The sequence below is a fragment of the Crocodylus porosus genome, unplaced genomic scaffold, assembly GCF_001723895.1.
Source record: "Crocodylus porosus isolate Cpor-Errol unplaced genomic scaffold, CroPor_comp1, whole genome shotgun sequence".
In the NCBI taxonomy this organism is placed as follows: domain Eukaryota; kingdom Metazoa; phylum Chordata; order Crocodylia; family Crocodylidae; genus Crocodylus; species Crocodylus porosus.
In genome coordinates this window covers 48,108,961-48,125,651 of record NW_017728909.1, presented here as the reverse complement: position 1 = coordinate 48,125,651, position 16,691 = coordinate 48,108,961, and the positions used below count along the sequence as shown (strand labels likewise).

Sequence of the window (16,691 nt, the reverse complement as noted above, 5' to 3'; positions counted from 1 at the left end):
ACTCGGCCTTGGTGAGGCCGCAGCTGGAGTACTGCGTCCAGTTTTGGGCTCCACAATTCAAAAAGGATGTGGAGAAGCTTGAGAGAGTGCAGAGAAGAGTGACACACATGATCAGGATTCTTAGTTGAAACCTCTGGCCATGTCCAGATGAGCACAGATGTTTTGGTTCCCTGGGGACAAAAAGTAGCAGCACAAAGTGTGCCACTGCTGCTTGTCCCCAGGGAATGTCTGTCTGTGCCACATATGCTTTGCCTGGTAGGTCAGGAAAGCAGACCTTATGATGACAGGATGAGAGCCATGGAGCTCTTTAGCCTGGAAAAGCACAGGCTCAGGGGTGACCTGATGGCCACCTATAAGTTTCAGGGGTGACCACCAGGATCTGGTGGAACGTTTGTTCATGAGAGCGCCCCAAGGGATGACAAGGTTGAACAGTTATAAATTCCTGCAAGACCGTTTCAGGCTGGACATAAGAAAGAGAATTTCTTTACTGTCCCAGCCCCCAAGGTCTGGAATAGTTTGCCATCAGAGGTGGTTCAAGCACCTACATTGAACCTTCAAGAGTAAATTGGATGCTTATCTTGCTGGGATCCTATGACCCCAGCTCACTTCCTGCCCTTTGGACGGGGGGCTGGACTTGATGATCTTCCAAGGTCCCTTCCAGCCCTAATGTCTATGAAATGGCCTTGTAGCATGTTCCCTTTTGCTAATGTTTGTCTCCCTAACCTTCCCGCCTAAGGTCAGATTGGGTGAGTTAGAGGAATGTACTATAGCTGAACACCATTTACTGTGGCAGGATATCTCAAGTGCCTTAGGATGCTTGCTTACCCAACTCTTTTTTTCTATCTGTACCCCTAAGTCAGTGTTTCTTAACCTTATTAGACTCAAGGCACCCCTTGGAAAATTCCAGCTCTCAGTTTTTTTTCAACTATGGAAAAAAGTCCTTTTTTTTTTTCTGTTGCAAAGAGCTTGGAAAGATCACAATAGGTCAATCAATGTTTATGATACTCTGGATTCCTAGTTGAAACCTCTGGCCGTGTCTAGAAAAGCACGGATGTTTTGGTTCCCTGGGGACAAAAAGTCGCAGCACAAGGTGTGCTGCTGCTGCTTGTCCCCAGGGAATGTCTGTGCCACATGCTCTAGTGCACAGCAGATTATCCTGGGTGAGGTAGGGGAGACTGAGGCCAGCAAACTTACCTGGAGTCCTGGGGGTTGGGGAAGCTGCAGTCACGGCACTGCTGCAGTTTGGAGCCTGGCCAGCAGCCAGAGCATGGCTTTGGGCCAGGCTCTGGTTTTGGACAGCCATGTGCACTGCCCCACTTTTTTTTCACATAGTTTTGACCCTGGGATCTCCTGAGTTCAAACCCCCTCCCCCCACGCTGCAGAGTAGCAGTGCAGGAAACACCAGAATGAGCAGTATGTAGCACTGCAGATGGGGCTGCAGTACCATGTACTGCACAGCCACACTAGTCCAGATGCAGCCTCTGGGTTTGCCTTCTGAATTACATTTGCATATCTACCAGTGCTAACATTGTGTGGCACCCTTGAAATTATCTTATGACACCCTGGTTGAGCATCACTGTCCTACACCAAGACTTTACAGCCTTCCCCCTTGGGATTTTAGCCTTGTCTTACATATATTTAAAAAACCCATAAGGCTGAAATGATTGGTGTATAATTTCCTTGGGTGCTGTCTAGAGCAGTGATGCTCAGCCACAGTGTTGCAGCACCTTGATGTGCTTTGAAATCCTTTCAGGGGTGCCATGGGGTGACATGCAATGTTATCACTTCTAGGTGTGCAACTATAATTCACAAGATAAGCCCAAAGATTTCAAATAGGACCCCATAGTGTAACAAACATTCTGGCCTGTTGTGGTGTTTTTATATTCTTTTCAATAGAAGAATTATTTTATTTTTCTGTAGTCAAAATACAAGTGAAAGCTAAGGGGTGGCATTTTCCAGGGATGCCTTGAGTTTGAGAGGTGCCTGGAATCTAAAATTATTGAGAATCACTGATCAGAGAATTTTCTTCAACATGGTATCAAGCAGGTTTGTGATGACTGCTTCTCTTGTAGCGCTGTCTCTGGTGCCAATAGGATGAAGTTGTAGTAAGTACAATTAATGTAAAAGCTAGTGTTCCTGAGTGTCTTCCGCTTTGTTTATCTAGATATGTATTTGTACCCATGAGGCATGTTACATGGGAGGTGAATTCTGAGCTATCCACAAGGATACTATCCCTGTAGTGATGCAGAGGATGCAAATAATAATTTAATGTAATTCTAATAGGTTTTTCTTGCTTTACCTATTGAAGGAATTTGGGGTAGAAATGAAGGTTTAGTTTCAGGTAGTGACACTTAAGTGGCTGAAGCCTAGTCCTAATTCAGACTTGCTCAGGAAAAGGAGTTGGAGGGTAAGGGGAAATAGGAAAAAAGTGGCAAAAATGCAGCCTGCATGTCATCCCACCCTTTAAGCATAGCTGTTTAAAATTCTAGAAGCATGAGAGCAGCCTGGCAAATAGCTTTCCTTTTGGTCTTATTGGTACTAAAAGGGTAATTTGTCTGTGCTAGCTGACTTGGTTTTTAACTAGAATTGACAGTAGGTGGAGTTGGAGGGGAGATGGGTGTGATCCTCAGAAGATGATGATGGATGCAACAGAAATGAGAGAGAAGGAAATGCCATATAGGAACAAAGTAAAGTTGGATGTTTAAGGTGATGCTTCAAGTGTCACTTAATTGTTCAATAAATGCCATTAGATCTCTGTCCTTACCAGGGCTTGTGAGGGCAAACTTCAAGATAAGGAGGTCAGCGTAATTTAACTTTAGAAGCTGACTTCAAGAGTTTGTCAAGAACTTGATATATCCAGTTGGGATAGCAATTACTTTTTGGAAGAATATGGATCAGTTATTCTCAGTTTACTGCAGCTAAAATTTTTTCCTTAAGAAAGAGAATAAATTAAAACAAATAAATAAGCTACATCTGTAGTTTGTCTTCAGTGTGTGATGGAATTTTGGATATCCTAATTGTCTATATAATATTAAAAAACCTATGACATGCAGAAATTAATAGGGCTTTTCCTGCTATTTCCCAGAACTTATAGCAGTTGACAATATCAATACTGCGATTCGTAATTGTGAACCTAGTAAGACACTGGTTGCACTGATGAAACCGGAGGCTCAGTTACCTGTTGTGCACTCATTTGCTGCTGCTGTCTATCAGGCTGAACTGTTCAACCTTCAACAACAGAATGCTGTGGTAAGCGTGAACAGCTTGTGCAGTTCTCTTTCATGTTATGTAATTAAGCCATGAAAATCACAAATACTGGTGTATGAACACACTTTTTGGTACTTAATAAATGTTAGGATAATTAAAATACCAGGCCATTTAACTGCTGCCCTGGGTATTGCATAAATATTTTCTGACAGCATGATTGTATGGGGGCAAATTAAGTGTTCCATAAGTGAAATTCAACTTGCTTTATGACAAGAGGTTTTTTTGTCTCTTTAAAAAAAAAAAAAAAAGAGGGGCAGAGGTCACCAAGTAAACCAGTCTGTGGATAGGCAAATACTTGGTGTATGTTTGCATTGTAGCCATGGTGTGTTCCAGCCAGGACAGACATGAGCCATAGCCCTGATCCTGCTCACAGGCTCCAAATGTGGAAATACATGGGTGAAGATGCTTTGGAGTATATTTTGGTGGATGTTGCTGAGCATACTGGAGACCAGAGCTCTTGAGACAGGGAAGCTAGAGGGGGGGCCTCTCTTATGTCTTGCTGTTGTATTTCCAACTTTGCAATGTGCTAGTGGGACCAGGTACACAGGACATGCTTGGGAATGTCCAGACTGGGGCACATCTTGGTCACCATGTAGGCATACCTTGGTGTTTTGTCTGTCCAGAGATTGTTTGTTCTTTCTTAACAGACTTCAGCTCCGATTTTATTTATTTATTTTTTTAAATTCTTGTTATAAGACATTCACTCTTACTTATCTTTTGAGGTCCTGCCATACATCTTTCCTTGTGTGGGAAGTATTGTACTGATATAAATGAAAGGTCACCTTTTTGTCTCATAATTTTTAATCGTTAGTTTGTTATATTTCTGATGAGTCAGCTCTTCGTCCTACACAGTCCCAACTCATTTAACACCTATAGTACAGTAAACTGATATTTCTGTAACTGAGGAATTCCTCCTTGCACCTCATTTTTAAAGCAAATCTATATGGTGCTCTGACTTGATTGTGTCAGTAACACTGGTTTACCTTCTTGGCTGAGGTGTTGTATTGTCCTACAGAATTACCTGGCACATGATGAACTGTCAATTGCTGTAGATATGTTGTCAGCTGTTGTGTTGCTAAACCAGGCCTTGGAGAACAAGGACATCCTGGCAGTAAAGACTCATCTTGAATACCCATCTATTGGCTTCAATAACCTGGAGGAGGAAAACCTTCAACGGTAAAAAAATACATAGTTCTTTTGTCCAAATGAAAGCACCTTCTACAAAGGGAATATAGTGGGGATATATTCAGTTTACATTTTACATCTGTAGTGATGGTGAAGCTGAAAGCTAGGTAAACTCTTGTGCAGTGTACTTATTGACGGGAGGAAACTGTTAAAGCAGCTGAACTAGATTGCTCCATCTGTTGAATCATGGACAATAAAAAAACCTCTTAAATTGTTTGAGAGGTAAAGAATCTAGGGAAGGAGGGAGTTATTCTCAGAAATTAAACTTGACCTGACAAGTGTGTTGTTTGGCACTAGGCATCTGAACTAGTTTTCTTGGAAACTATTGATCAGTAGTCTTTTTCCTGAAGTTCTGAGAGAATCTTAGAAATGAGTACTTTTGTGTAATATACTAGAGATCAGGAGTCCCCTAAAAGCAGGTTGTCCTCTGCCTCCTTTCTATGAGCCGTACTATTGAGAGAGAATGAAATGCTGCTTTCTGCCTCATGGCCAGGGCTGCCGTCACATGTTGCCTCGCAACTGTTAAACTGCTGCTTGTAGTTATTATGCAGCAGATAGGGTATGCCAGTCTCTCACTTCTATTTCCTTGCTAGCCTTTAGGAGGAATGGTGTGGAGTCCTTACTGGCAGCCCATGAGCCAGCCCTCCACATAGAACTGCTGCCTTTCAGGGTCAGGGGTAGGAGAAAACATCTCAGTATGGCCAAAAATGAGACTCATTCATGTGAAGTCATGATAGAAACAAGCCTTGGTCTTGTTCTCCCATTTTTAAGGCTCTGAATAGGAGAGAAGAAACTTGTAAATGGATGCAGAGTGGAAGAATGAGACTTATAGGTAGGGCCCCAAATGAGAGGGTTATCATATGTGCAAGAAATGGCCCTGGAAAAAGTTAGAGGCGTTAGTCTTGGCAGAATACCCATCTCTGGCAATTGCTTTCTCTTTACCTTCAGTCTGTGGCTGGTCATAGTGTCATTCACTTCTAATTCTGAGCTGTCTTCTGGTATTGCTGTGAACTGGTTCAGAGTCAACATCACATAATTTCATGATTGGATTAAGTGCTTTGGTTTGAGGAATTATGGAAGTGTTTTACATTGGTTAGCTGCAACTTAACCTCTTTTTTTTTTAGATCATTTAAAAAAAAAAAAAGGATGTATGGGGGCAGGGAGGGAGGGAAAAGAGTCGTCATACCTGATATGAAATGCACTTCACCATAGGCTACAATTAAGTCCTTTGAAATATTAAGATATTTCAGTTGATATTAAAATCAGTATTTCCTTGGCTACATCTCTTTTGGAATGCAGACATACATGTTAATGAGGTGCAGTTCATAACTATATGGTAGGTGTCTTGGGATGAGATGATGGAAATATTGCACAACTGAAGATGCACGTGTGGAGCTAAGGCAACTTGCATGTTTTTGCTCACATTGTGCCTGGCTGCAGATGTTTGCAATCATGTTTTTCACTTTCATGTGACTTCAGTTCATTCCATAAGAAACATTTTTAGATGTAATCAGTGAAGGACAGTGCATCTAACTGACTCTTTATGGGAACTTATTGATATATTTTATATCTTCCCATAGTTATGCTGACACGTTATTGTCTATTAAGTCAGAAGCTTCATCTCAAGGACAAGATTATTTAAGTTGGAATGATATACAGAACTGCATTGACATGGTTAATATGCAAATTCAGGAAGAAAATGAAAGTAAGTAGTTCTGGTTTTTAGTTGTAGGTAGAGGTTAATGTGTTTTCAGAACAAATTCTGTACTGCACGGCCTTGGCAGGGCATTGCTTAGAGAAAAGAGAAGGAACGTTTACATTGCATGTTCCAACAACCCTTTTCTCTACTTCTTTGAAAATACTCTTGGTATATCCTTTGTCATTAAAAGGTTTCCAAAAATGCATTACTCCTATGACATCACAGATGCCATGGTCTGTCATAAAAACCAATATTTACCAGAATTGGGACAATAATTCTGGCATTTAATCTCATTTAGAGATTTGACTCAGTCAGTAAGTACAAGCACAGTTTTGGGTGGGTGATACTACCTTATAAGTAGTATCCTATTTTCAGGGCATTCTATGGTAAATGTCCCTTAGATCATTGTCTAGTGGGGAAGGAAGACATTCAGTGCACAGTTGCAGTCTAGTTGTCTGTTCCCTGCTCCCTCATAAAAACAGTGTGGTTTCCTGTGTTAGTACAGCTATGTGCTCACTATTCTTTTACCATAAGTTAGTGTTGGAAGTTGCTTAATAGCTTTTCTTTTCCACGTTGAACAATAGCACTGTTGTCTTAATGAGGGTTCTTTAAATCAAATTTGGGGGCTTCTTGTATTTGAGCAATTGAATCCCAATACATTTGGTTCCCAAAAACATATCACGAAGTCTTGCTTCGTATATTTCCAGGACCATCACAGCTACCAAAACACTCCAATACCACTGCAGTTTTTGTTGCTAGACGTTTGTTTTTCTTTATTGCATTTTTATAGAACATCAGGATATGCTACATACTTGAGCCAAAGAAGCTATTAAGTAAATGGAACAACTGTCAATGACTACAATATTTTGTCTCTTGTCATAGCATTTTTTTGCAGACTTTTTAGAACTTGCAGTGTTGCTTTAAATAAATAAGAGTTGCAGGAGTTCATTAACTCAGGGAAACTAGACCCCATGTTAGCAAGAACCAAAGTTTATTAGGAAGGCACACTTCTAGGGCCACTGCCTGGAAGAGAACTGCTCTGATCAAAACTATCTGCAGGACCTGAAATGCCTTTTGGAACTCGATTTACTGTTTTTAAATAAACTCATCCTCTGTACCCAGAAATTTCCACTCCTTGCTGGTAGTGCCCCAGGATTGCCATACAGAACTGTGGTTATCTCAGCTTGGACAATAGTCAAGGGTCTGTTACAGACCACCTTTTTAAAACATTTTTAAAAATATCTATGGAATGTTATGTGGTCATAACTGCTCTGAAGCTGTTCTAACTTTAAGGCTTAATGCCATCTTAGACCTACACAGCTGTGAGCAGGGGTGTGACAGGAGTTGGGACTCTGCTCCTCTGACGTGGTGGGGGAAGGTTGACATGTGGCTCAGAGGTGTGGAGAAGAGGGAGGTGAAGGGAACAGGAAGACTCAAAAGACTTTTTTTTTCTCTGATTGATTTGGTGCTGGTTAAAGGTGCCCTAGACTGAGAAAATCCTGAATTTATCCATGCAGTAGGTATAACATGGGCAGAATAGGGGCAGATCTCCACCCATGTGCCTCAGCTGTGGCCTGAAGGGAATGAAAGGTCCCTGGTCATCATCCTGTTGATATTGTTCATGTGGTAACAGGGCCCAACCAGGCAAGAAAGTGTCTAGCACATGCTCTGATCCATCAGTCAGGAGAGCTTGTTCTGGCCCTGGTTCTGCTGCTTAAGTACTCTGGTGTTGGGAAGCCTCAGCCTGTTTCCCAATGTGAGAGGTGGTTTTGAGCTTCCTTTGCAAAGTATTTTGAAATACATAAATGATGAATTCCACATAAGTTTAAGTATGGCTTTGGTAGGTGCTTGCTCTCTGTCTGGGCTATCCTTACTCTGTCTGGGCAGTACCTGGCTATGCCTTTCCTGCAGCTGCTTGTCTCTTCCCTCCCTAGCATCCTGTGAACTACATGCATTTAAATACCTTTGACAAGGTGCTACGTGAGGCAGCCCTCAATAGATCTGAGGCACCACTCAGTAAATGCCAGCTCTTAGTTTTTTCACTTTTTTTGTTCCTACTATAGAAAAATAATAGAGCAATTCTTCCATTGCAATCAACTCAAAGAAGGATTCTACTCTGTCGGGGTCATGGCACTCTGGCTGAGAATCACCGGGCTAGATCACTTTAATCCAGCGGCTCCTTGCTGAGTGTGGGGGTGGGGGTGAACCCCTGGCAGCTGTGTGCCCTGTATGGAACCGTTGTGTGACAAGACCAGCAAGGTTTGAATTGCACTCTGGCTCATGGTGGGGTCTGTGGTGGTGGCAGCCAGAAGTCGGAAGGAGCTGCCACCGCCTGAGCTTCTTAGAAAGGTGTGAGGCAGGCTGGGGGATCGCATCTTTTATACAGGGGCTCATTACTCCCCCCCTCCCCCCCCAGTATTTCAAACCCTGGAGGCCAGGGAGCCATTCTCCCCTCAGCTCCCTGGAATCCCTGATCTTGCTACAGTTAATACAGTGGCTGCATACTGAGAGTGGAGTTGCTGGGTGGCTAGAGCCATGGTCTTCCCTGCACTAGTTGAGACCCTGTCAGCTCTGCTCAGTGTAGAGCCTCTGGATAATGAAGCCATGGAGCTGTGGGAAACACACTTCCCTGAGCTCTATGATCTTATTACAGTTAGGCCCCTGCCACACACAATACTTAAGAATGATTAAACAGTTAATCTCATCCTAAATTATAATCCAGCCACACATTAAAACAGTTGATAGGTGTCGTAAAACAAGGAAGAAGCCAAAGTTATTCAACAACAAATGTGTGATAACTTTGTGGCTGGTTCCTGTGATGCCATTAAACAGGTGGCCAGGTGTGCCCCAAGGCTGGAATCCTGCAGCTGATCTAGGCTCCCAGCCTTGGGGGTGGATGGTGCACCCTTGTGCTTGGAAGCCCTGTCAGGCTGTGGCTGGGAGATCACTCCTTACTGCCAGAGCAATGGGATCTGATGTTCAATGCCACAGTTATGTCCCCTGCCATGAACATGTGGCATGGTGGGAAGTGCAGTTTTGTGGATTGCACATCAGATCCCATTTTGCTTTTACCTGTATGTCTGGCAGGGACCTTTAGCTGCTCAAAGTGACTGCACTTGGTGTGGAGGGAAGAGAAGAATAGAGGTTTGGAGGGTGGAAATGGGTACAGAGGCTGGAAGCTGCACATTCTGGGAATCTGGAAGACTGCAAACTAAGCTTTTTTTATTATAATATCCCTGGAGCTGTCCTAACAATGACCTGGGTAAGACTGATCAAAGCTAACCTTCACTTCAATTGGCTTATCTTTAAAATGTTTAGAAGGTACTTAGTATGGGATATAACACCCTTCAGTGGGTAAATGCGCCCATTTTAAGTGCCTTTATAATAGTTTAAATACAACTGTAACACTCCTCCTAGCCCCCTAAGAGTTAAGCCCTTGTGAGGTCATAGGACTGTGACCTCACCAGTTAAGTGAATGTATATACACTTGAGGAAAAAAATCAACAGATCCCAGGCAGCCATCAACTGGAATGCACTCTGTCACAGGTGATGGCAAACTGCAGGGATCCATGTTTTTATTTGCAAGACTGGTATAGCAAAATCCTGTGAAAATCACTCGATACCATGCTTCAGCACTTCTTTTTTTAAAACAAAAAACCAGGGTCAAAACTTTATTGCAGCTCTTTAAAGCTATGTGCCTTTGAGACCTGCTGGACACCCTATTTTCTCACTGTCTTCACTGGGAGTTATAGCTGCTCAGCAGTTCTGAGATTCAGGGTGTTTTGTTTTGGTGGGTTTTTTATTTATATAAAAACAGTATCTTCAAACACTATCTCTATTTCACCTAATTCTCCCTGAGTATATTCAGGTTAGGTTTCTCTAACTCGGTGGCCTGAAATGTAATATCTACATGTATATGCTTGTTTGAGAAAATGAATGTGCTGAAAACTATTTTGAATAGTCTAATATAAAAAATTCTGAGAGTCCTTTTAAGGCACACATTTATTCTGGAATTGGATTTTGTTCTTATCTTTTTTCTTACTTTTGAATAATGTTTTTGGTCACCCTGTTCTGGAACAAAATGAAAGAAGTCTTCTTTTATCCTTTTTTTGAGAGAAATAAGTCTGATATCTTAAAACAAGTTAGATTTAGTTAAACACTTAGTTGTGGGAGCAGGAAAAAATCCTTGCTTACTAATTGTCGCTTGTTGTCTGTTTGAGAGAACTTAAGTTAAAATTACCATATTGGGGTTTAAACCTCTTTATGGCACCAGTCCTTTTTTGATTGAACTTGGTGTGAGATTTAGTGCATTTTTAAATACTAACACGTTCCCTTTCTTAGGAATTGTTGCAATTGGCCACATTAATGAAGCTATTGATCAGGGGGATCCTGAGAAAACTGTAGAAACATTGCTGCTGCCTACAGCTAAACTGCAAGATGTGAAACCACCAAATGCGAGGCATTATCAGGATGTGCTTTACCATGCCAAAGCACAGAAGTGCAAGGTAAGGTATCGGGGAACTAGCTCCTGTTTGTCACATTTATTAAATGCCAGATCTTTCTACCAGGGTTTTTAGTTTCTACCTGAATGCACTCTTCTCGTGGCATCTGCAATGCTTATGGTGTTTGACTTACTGTGCCCATTGCAATTGCATCCAAGTGGTAAGTAACTTTAATTTTCCAGAACTTTTTATTGCATATAGGAGCCTGGGAGAATACTTAAATTTGTGCAGGCTTCTCTGTGTTCACTGATTCGTTTCTTCACTGATAGTAACTTGCCATGCTTACTTAAAGAATTGCTGAACTTTGTTTTTGTGTCAAGACTGAACTGAAGCAGTTGGTTTATTGGATCTGGTCCCTTGTAAAGATTAGGGGCAGATGGATATTTTATAACTAGAAGATGGTTTGAGCTTTTGCTGCTAGGTGGAGGGTTGAAGCACTTATAATCCTAAGGAAAGCATGGAATTGACTTCAATGGAGGGCCATAATAATTTTAAGTTTGGGTTTTTGTAATAACTTTAGTGCCCCCTTTTAACTCTGACATCTGCTTTAGTCATTACAGCATGCTGATTGTTTTTCTAATATGCCATTTAAGATTAAACCAACTCAGCATGATGCCAATGTCTACTTCCTCACAGTTATTCCCTGGTTAGTATCAGTTTTAGGGAATATAAACAAAGATGGACATAACTACTTTCATGATGTAATTGAACACAAGATTAACTATACAGCTGTTTGCAAATTGCTTTAATGTTCAGTACTTGGACTATAAGTCTTAAAATCATATAAAACAATTCTGAAGAAAAATTAAGGGAAGCTACTCATTACATTTGAAGAATATTTCTGTGTTGCTATAAATTGTCTGGTAGATCTTGCTGTATTATGGAAGCCCTTGTAAACTTACACTTGTTTGTCCAGATGGCACTTCTGATTTATAAACTTAATGGTAGTTCAGGATAGGAAATTTCAGGAAAAATTAATTTGAAGTTTAGTCAGTTTTAAACGGCCATCTAAATAGACAGTTTAAGCAGTCTTTGAAGCCATTCTCAACTGACTAAATTTTGTAATGTGGAGAAGTTGTAAGGCTGGTACGTCTACTAGATATATGATTTAATATGTGAGAGCTGCAGTTTTTTTAACAAATCAATTTATTTAACTGTCATCTTTGCTAAGCATTAATGCATCGTTAAAAGAAATGATCTGGATAAACTCTTCTGTGGAAGCATTACCAGATCTGAAGTTTCTTGAATTATTCCCTCTTACCCCCCAAGCATTTTTTTTTTTTCAGCATATTTTTCAAATTAAAATGCTTAACTAGATGCTTCTTAAAATGGCATTAGCAGTATAGGTGAACAAAAAGTATTCTTCCTCACACTCTCACCAGTGTGCAGTAAGAAATATATGCACATACCATTAATATAGGTATTTCACGAGGTGGACGTAGTTATATTTAATATAACTTTTTTAACTTCTATAAATGTATACCCTCCATTGCTCCTGGATTGGGCCTGTGGTTGTGTCCCTTCCCCCCCCTCCCCAACAACACCCCAAATCTGTGAGGATCAAATTGTAGTTGAAGGGCTTATAAGAGTTTTGAATGCAGTAGGATTGCCGTGTCAAACTCAATGGAAAAACATGTGTGCATAGGGAAATGAGCCTCTAATACACAGTCAGACAGTAATAATGATGTGCTAGAAGCCATATATGAATTTTATTAACTTTAGGTATTATGCTGTCCTTGAAATGCTTATGTTTGTATTGTATTAAAGGCAGGCAGAACAGAAAACTATTTTACATAATTATCCACGTGTTTGTCACAAACGGAAGCATTGAGTATTTCCAAAAATCATCAGATTTTATTTTAAAATATTACCGAGCTTATCTTGTTTTCTGACACTTGTGGCCTTTAGCGTTCACACTCAGGATTCTCTTCTTAAACGAAAGTTGTCTCTCACTTTAATCCACCAAACTATAAGACTTTTTGATAATATTGCAAGAGTTGGCAAAACTATGTTTTAAGTAGTCTTTACACAAAGATTGGAAACAAGTCATTTTTCTTTCAGGAAGGTACTTTTGAATACAGGCTGCTTTTTCATTAAGGACTATCCATAAGTACTTCATTTATCATTACGTGTCTCAGCACTGTTTAAAAACAAAAATCCCTCAAACCCCAAAATGTTTGCATGCACACGTGTGTGTGTGTGTGTGTAATATATAATTTGCTAAATTTATGAAACGCACACAAATAGTGTGTGTATATATAATATAATGGCTTTTTCAAATGTATGTGTATCAATAAATATAGGACATTACACTTATGTCATTCTTCCCTAGATATTTTGACCATTGTGAGATAAATATTTGATTTATCCTTGACTTTGGACATCAGAAAGTAAAGGAATGGATCAAGGCAACTGCTTAAACTGCTTAGACATAAAGCAATAAGATAACAAAAATATAAGTCATCTCTCTTGTTGTAATAGTAGTTAACTTGGTGAGCAATAAGTATGATATTGCTTGGTGTGAAGCAAATAGCAAAAATTGTAAGGATTAAAAGACTTATTTTAATATACCATAGCCACTTCTGCTCATAAATGTTTAGTGTTTGAATAATAGCAATGTAACAGAAAAAAATTATGGTCAGTGGGATTACAAATCCAAAGAATGCTAAACAAATAAAATAATAAAATTGGAATGATAAACTCTCTGTGGCATTTTGTACATCATGGCAGGTACAAATATTTAATTGTTCCAAGCAGTAGCTCTGCTTAGTTATGTAGAATGGTAGCATGTACAGAAAAACAATTGCCCATACTGTGCAGCAAACTAGGATTGCATAGGTTTGTTTTGGTAGACTCCTGTAGGTGAAAGGGTGAATGATGGCTACATAACGACTGATGCTGATACATGAGAGAAGTAGAATGGAGCAATACATGTTGCCATAGAAAATGGCAGTCATAGTTCGACACATGACTTCTCCAAAAATCCAGTTGTTTCCATTGAAGTGGTATGCTATCTTGAATGGCAGCATGATGCAGAACAGAAGATCTGAAATTGCTAAATTTGTGTAGAATATGGCAGTACAAACAGATCTTATTCTGAAAAATAGCATCCATAGAGTGATGGTGTTTGATGGTATGCCTAATAAAACTACAATTAGATACACTGCAGGTATTAGTTTGGTGCTCAAAGAGCTGCCCAGGTACTCCATTGTGGTATTATTCACTTTCAGTGTTGAATCATTTGACTTTCCCGAAGTGCATTTGTATTCTCTGAGAGTAGGTGTTGCTGAATCTTCCGTATCAGGTTGGGGAAAGCACTCATAAATTCCTTGTTGAATTCCATGAAAGGTTCTGATGGATGCGTTTTGACTTGCGGAGCTGTTCTTATGTTGATGTTCTAGAATTTTAAAAGAACAAGTTAAAATTGTGAAAAGATAAACTTATTTCTTAGAGAGAGCTATTATGCACCTTTGCCTGGTATAAATCATTGCATCTTTAATGTGAAGAATGATTTTGTTTAAAAAAAAATGATAATTACCTGTGGTTTCTATATAAATTGTGCTCAGGGAAAACCTCATTTTACTTCTAAACTGGCTTCCAGCCTGGAAAGCTCAGCTTGGAATTAGGGTCAAGTTGAGTTCTTCACATCCAGTGTATTACTGGTAATCTTTGCTGGCAGGTGCTTATGGTAGAGAGAGGTCATTAACTGCATTAGCATGATGTTAGCAGAAGGCACCTTAGGCCACTGACGGACATTAAAAAGAAGGCACAGGGGGATTTGGTGCATGATCTCAACAGCAGGTTGCACTTCCTGCTGTCACACATACATGGTAGGAGGCACAATTATGGGATTGAGTGTGTGACTGCATTGCACCATACTGATGGTGCAGGAGGAGCTCAGGGTCTTGAACCTGGGCTCTCCCTGCAATAGCAGTTCTCTGCTTCCATGGCTGGGAGCCCCATCAGTTGATCTCAACTCCCAGCCCTGGAGGCATACCAGGTGCTCCTGTGGTTGAAAGCTTCAACCACCTGGTGGAGCACCTAGACACAGGATTGCATGGTGCATTTCTGCAGCTGGGAGCTCCAATAACTGATGAGGAGGGTGCACCCTGCACTCCCGTAGCTGGGAACTCCACCAGCTGATTTGGGAAGTTGGCAGTGCTCTCCAGCTGGGAGCTGTGCTCAGTTGACCAGTGCTCCCAGCCTCTGGAGCACAGGAATTTTCTGAAGGCTGGGAGCACTGGTAACTTGTTCAGTTAGATGTGATAGGAACCAGCCATCGTTATTGCGCACATCTTGGTGTAATAACTCTGTCACCTTGTTTCTGGTTTTATTATGCAATTACTTGAAAGAACATGTCACTACTAAAGACAAGATTAACTAGTTAATCACACTTTCAGCATATCGTGAATCGAACTACATCAGAAGTTTTACTCAGAGATCCTGGCTTTTTGTCTTAAAAATCCCAAATTCTCTTATTAAAACCCCCAAATCCGTATTTTTCTGTTTTTTTGTTTTTTGTTTTGTTTTGTTTTTTAAATGAAATGCCACTTGTGTGTGTATCAGTTGAACACAATGTCTTATTGATATATTTACTATTTTTAAAGCAATTTGGAAGCCTACCTGTGCCTCAATCACTATAATAAAATAAATTCTAAATACTTATATGTTGGTATTTGATTTTGGTTTTTTATTATGGGCAAAATCAGAGCTCCCCTGTCCCCTTTGCTTACCAGGACATGGGTCCAGTTGCCGCTGGTGTGTGTGTGAGTCCCTGCTTCTCTGTGGCTCTGAACAGCACTGATATGCTGGTTCCCTGCCCCTGCCCATGTAGTTGCCCCTCACTTCCAAACCACAGCCCTGATGGTGCTCCTCACTTCTAGCCCACAGCCCCCTGCCCCCAGCCTGTACAGAATGGGGTGGATATGTGGGGAAGCACAGGTGTGGGCACAGGCAAAGCATGGGGGTGGGCCACAGGTGATGCAGCATGGGGATTATGTGCCTCTGACATTTCTCTGCCCATGGTGGGGTGTGACATGCAGGTTTGCAGCTGGGCTGGACCAGCTGCAGAGGAGCAGTCTCTGTGGCCCAGAAAACTGCCTTGGGCTTTTTGAATGTCTGTACCTACCCACAGGGGAGGGCAGCTGTCTGGAAAATTGCTATTAATCAGCTTCCCCAGTTTAAAACTAGGATGATGGAACTCTATCTCCTTTAGTAAAAGGTTTTGTTTGATAGGTCATAATATCCTTTCATCTGTAGATATAGGAAAAATAAGAGTAATTGACTTGTTTACTTGTAATTCATTAGTTTCTATAGAACTATGAACAAGTCAAAGTAAATATTCTCTTATTACTTAGGCAAAACCTAACTACCGTGTTTGATATGTTCTCTATTGTCAATGTTTCTGATAATGTCTAGGGTAGAAATTTCTAAAGATGTTGTAATAGATCATCTAAAAATGGTTTGTGCTTGTGCTTGGCCTGAATTCGTTAATAACATACAATGACTTTTTTTTTTTTATAGTATTAGGTGTAATACAATTTCAAACTTACGTAGCCTTTTAAATTTTTTTGAGAATCTTTTTAGGTACAATAATCTCAAAAGCTTTGAAGTTGTACTTAGATTCTGGATCTTGAAATTGGAGTCATACCTTAAGAGTTCAGAGCAAATGTATTCTGTAAGAGGTAGCAGGATTTAACAGGATGAGTGTGAAACACCTACTCATTTGCCCTGCAGTGACAATTCATCTTTGATAAAAGTACAGAAAATAACACTTGTGTCCACACTTAACTGACCACTGAAATGGGCGCCTTCCCCTGTAGATGTATTCTCTGCAGTAGAGATGTTTTGAGTCACGCAAATCAGCTTCATGGGTATAGACAATGTCAGTTTTCATTCCCTGTGGGCATGACTGCCCTTCAAAGGTGCATGTGTGTGACAGTGTGTTGTTTTGTTTTTTTTTAAATAAATGCATGAGTGTTTTTATCTTAATTGAAAATGCCCAATTTTGCTCTCACTAAAATTTAGTGCTGCCGCAG

The 16,691-nt window shown here is 40.5% G+C and overlaps 2 protein-coding genes across 5 annotated transcripts in view; one reads left to right on the top strand and one right to left on the bottom strand.

The window, feature by feature from the left end:
• IQGAP2 (IQ motif containing GTPase activating protein 2) overlaps window positions 1-16,691 on the top strand; it is a 157,147-nt gene that overhangs the window by 93,261 nt on the left and 47,195 nt on the right. For 2 of the 4 annotated variants that reach the window (XM_019532219.1, XM_019532218.1), the window contains 4 exons: window positions 3,086-3,249; window positions 4,283-4,443; window positions 6,033-6,157; window positions 10,493-10,656. In XM_019532219.1, the coding sequence (XP_019387764.1) occupies window positions 3,086-3,249; window positions 4,283-4,443; window positions 6,033-6,157; window positions 10,493-10,656 (614 nt within the window). The remainder of the gene's footprint in view (window positions 1-3,085; window positions 3,250-4,282; window positions 4,444-6,032; window positions 6,158-10,492; window positions 10,657-16,691) is intronic. The other 2 variants (XM_019532223.1, XM_019532220.1) reach the window with 1 other exon arrangement.
• F2RL2 (coagulation factor II thrombin receptor like 2) overlaps window positions 12,344-16,691 on the bottom strand; it is a 5,283-nt gene continuing 935 nt past the window's right edge. Inside the window, exon 2 of the mRNA XM_019532224.1 lies at window positions 12,344-14,050. Within this exon, the coding sequence (XP_019387769.1) occupies window positions 12,972-14,050 (1,079 nt within the window). The 3' untranslated portion in view covers window positions 12,344-12,971. The remainder of the gene's footprint in view (window positions 14,051-16,691) is intronic.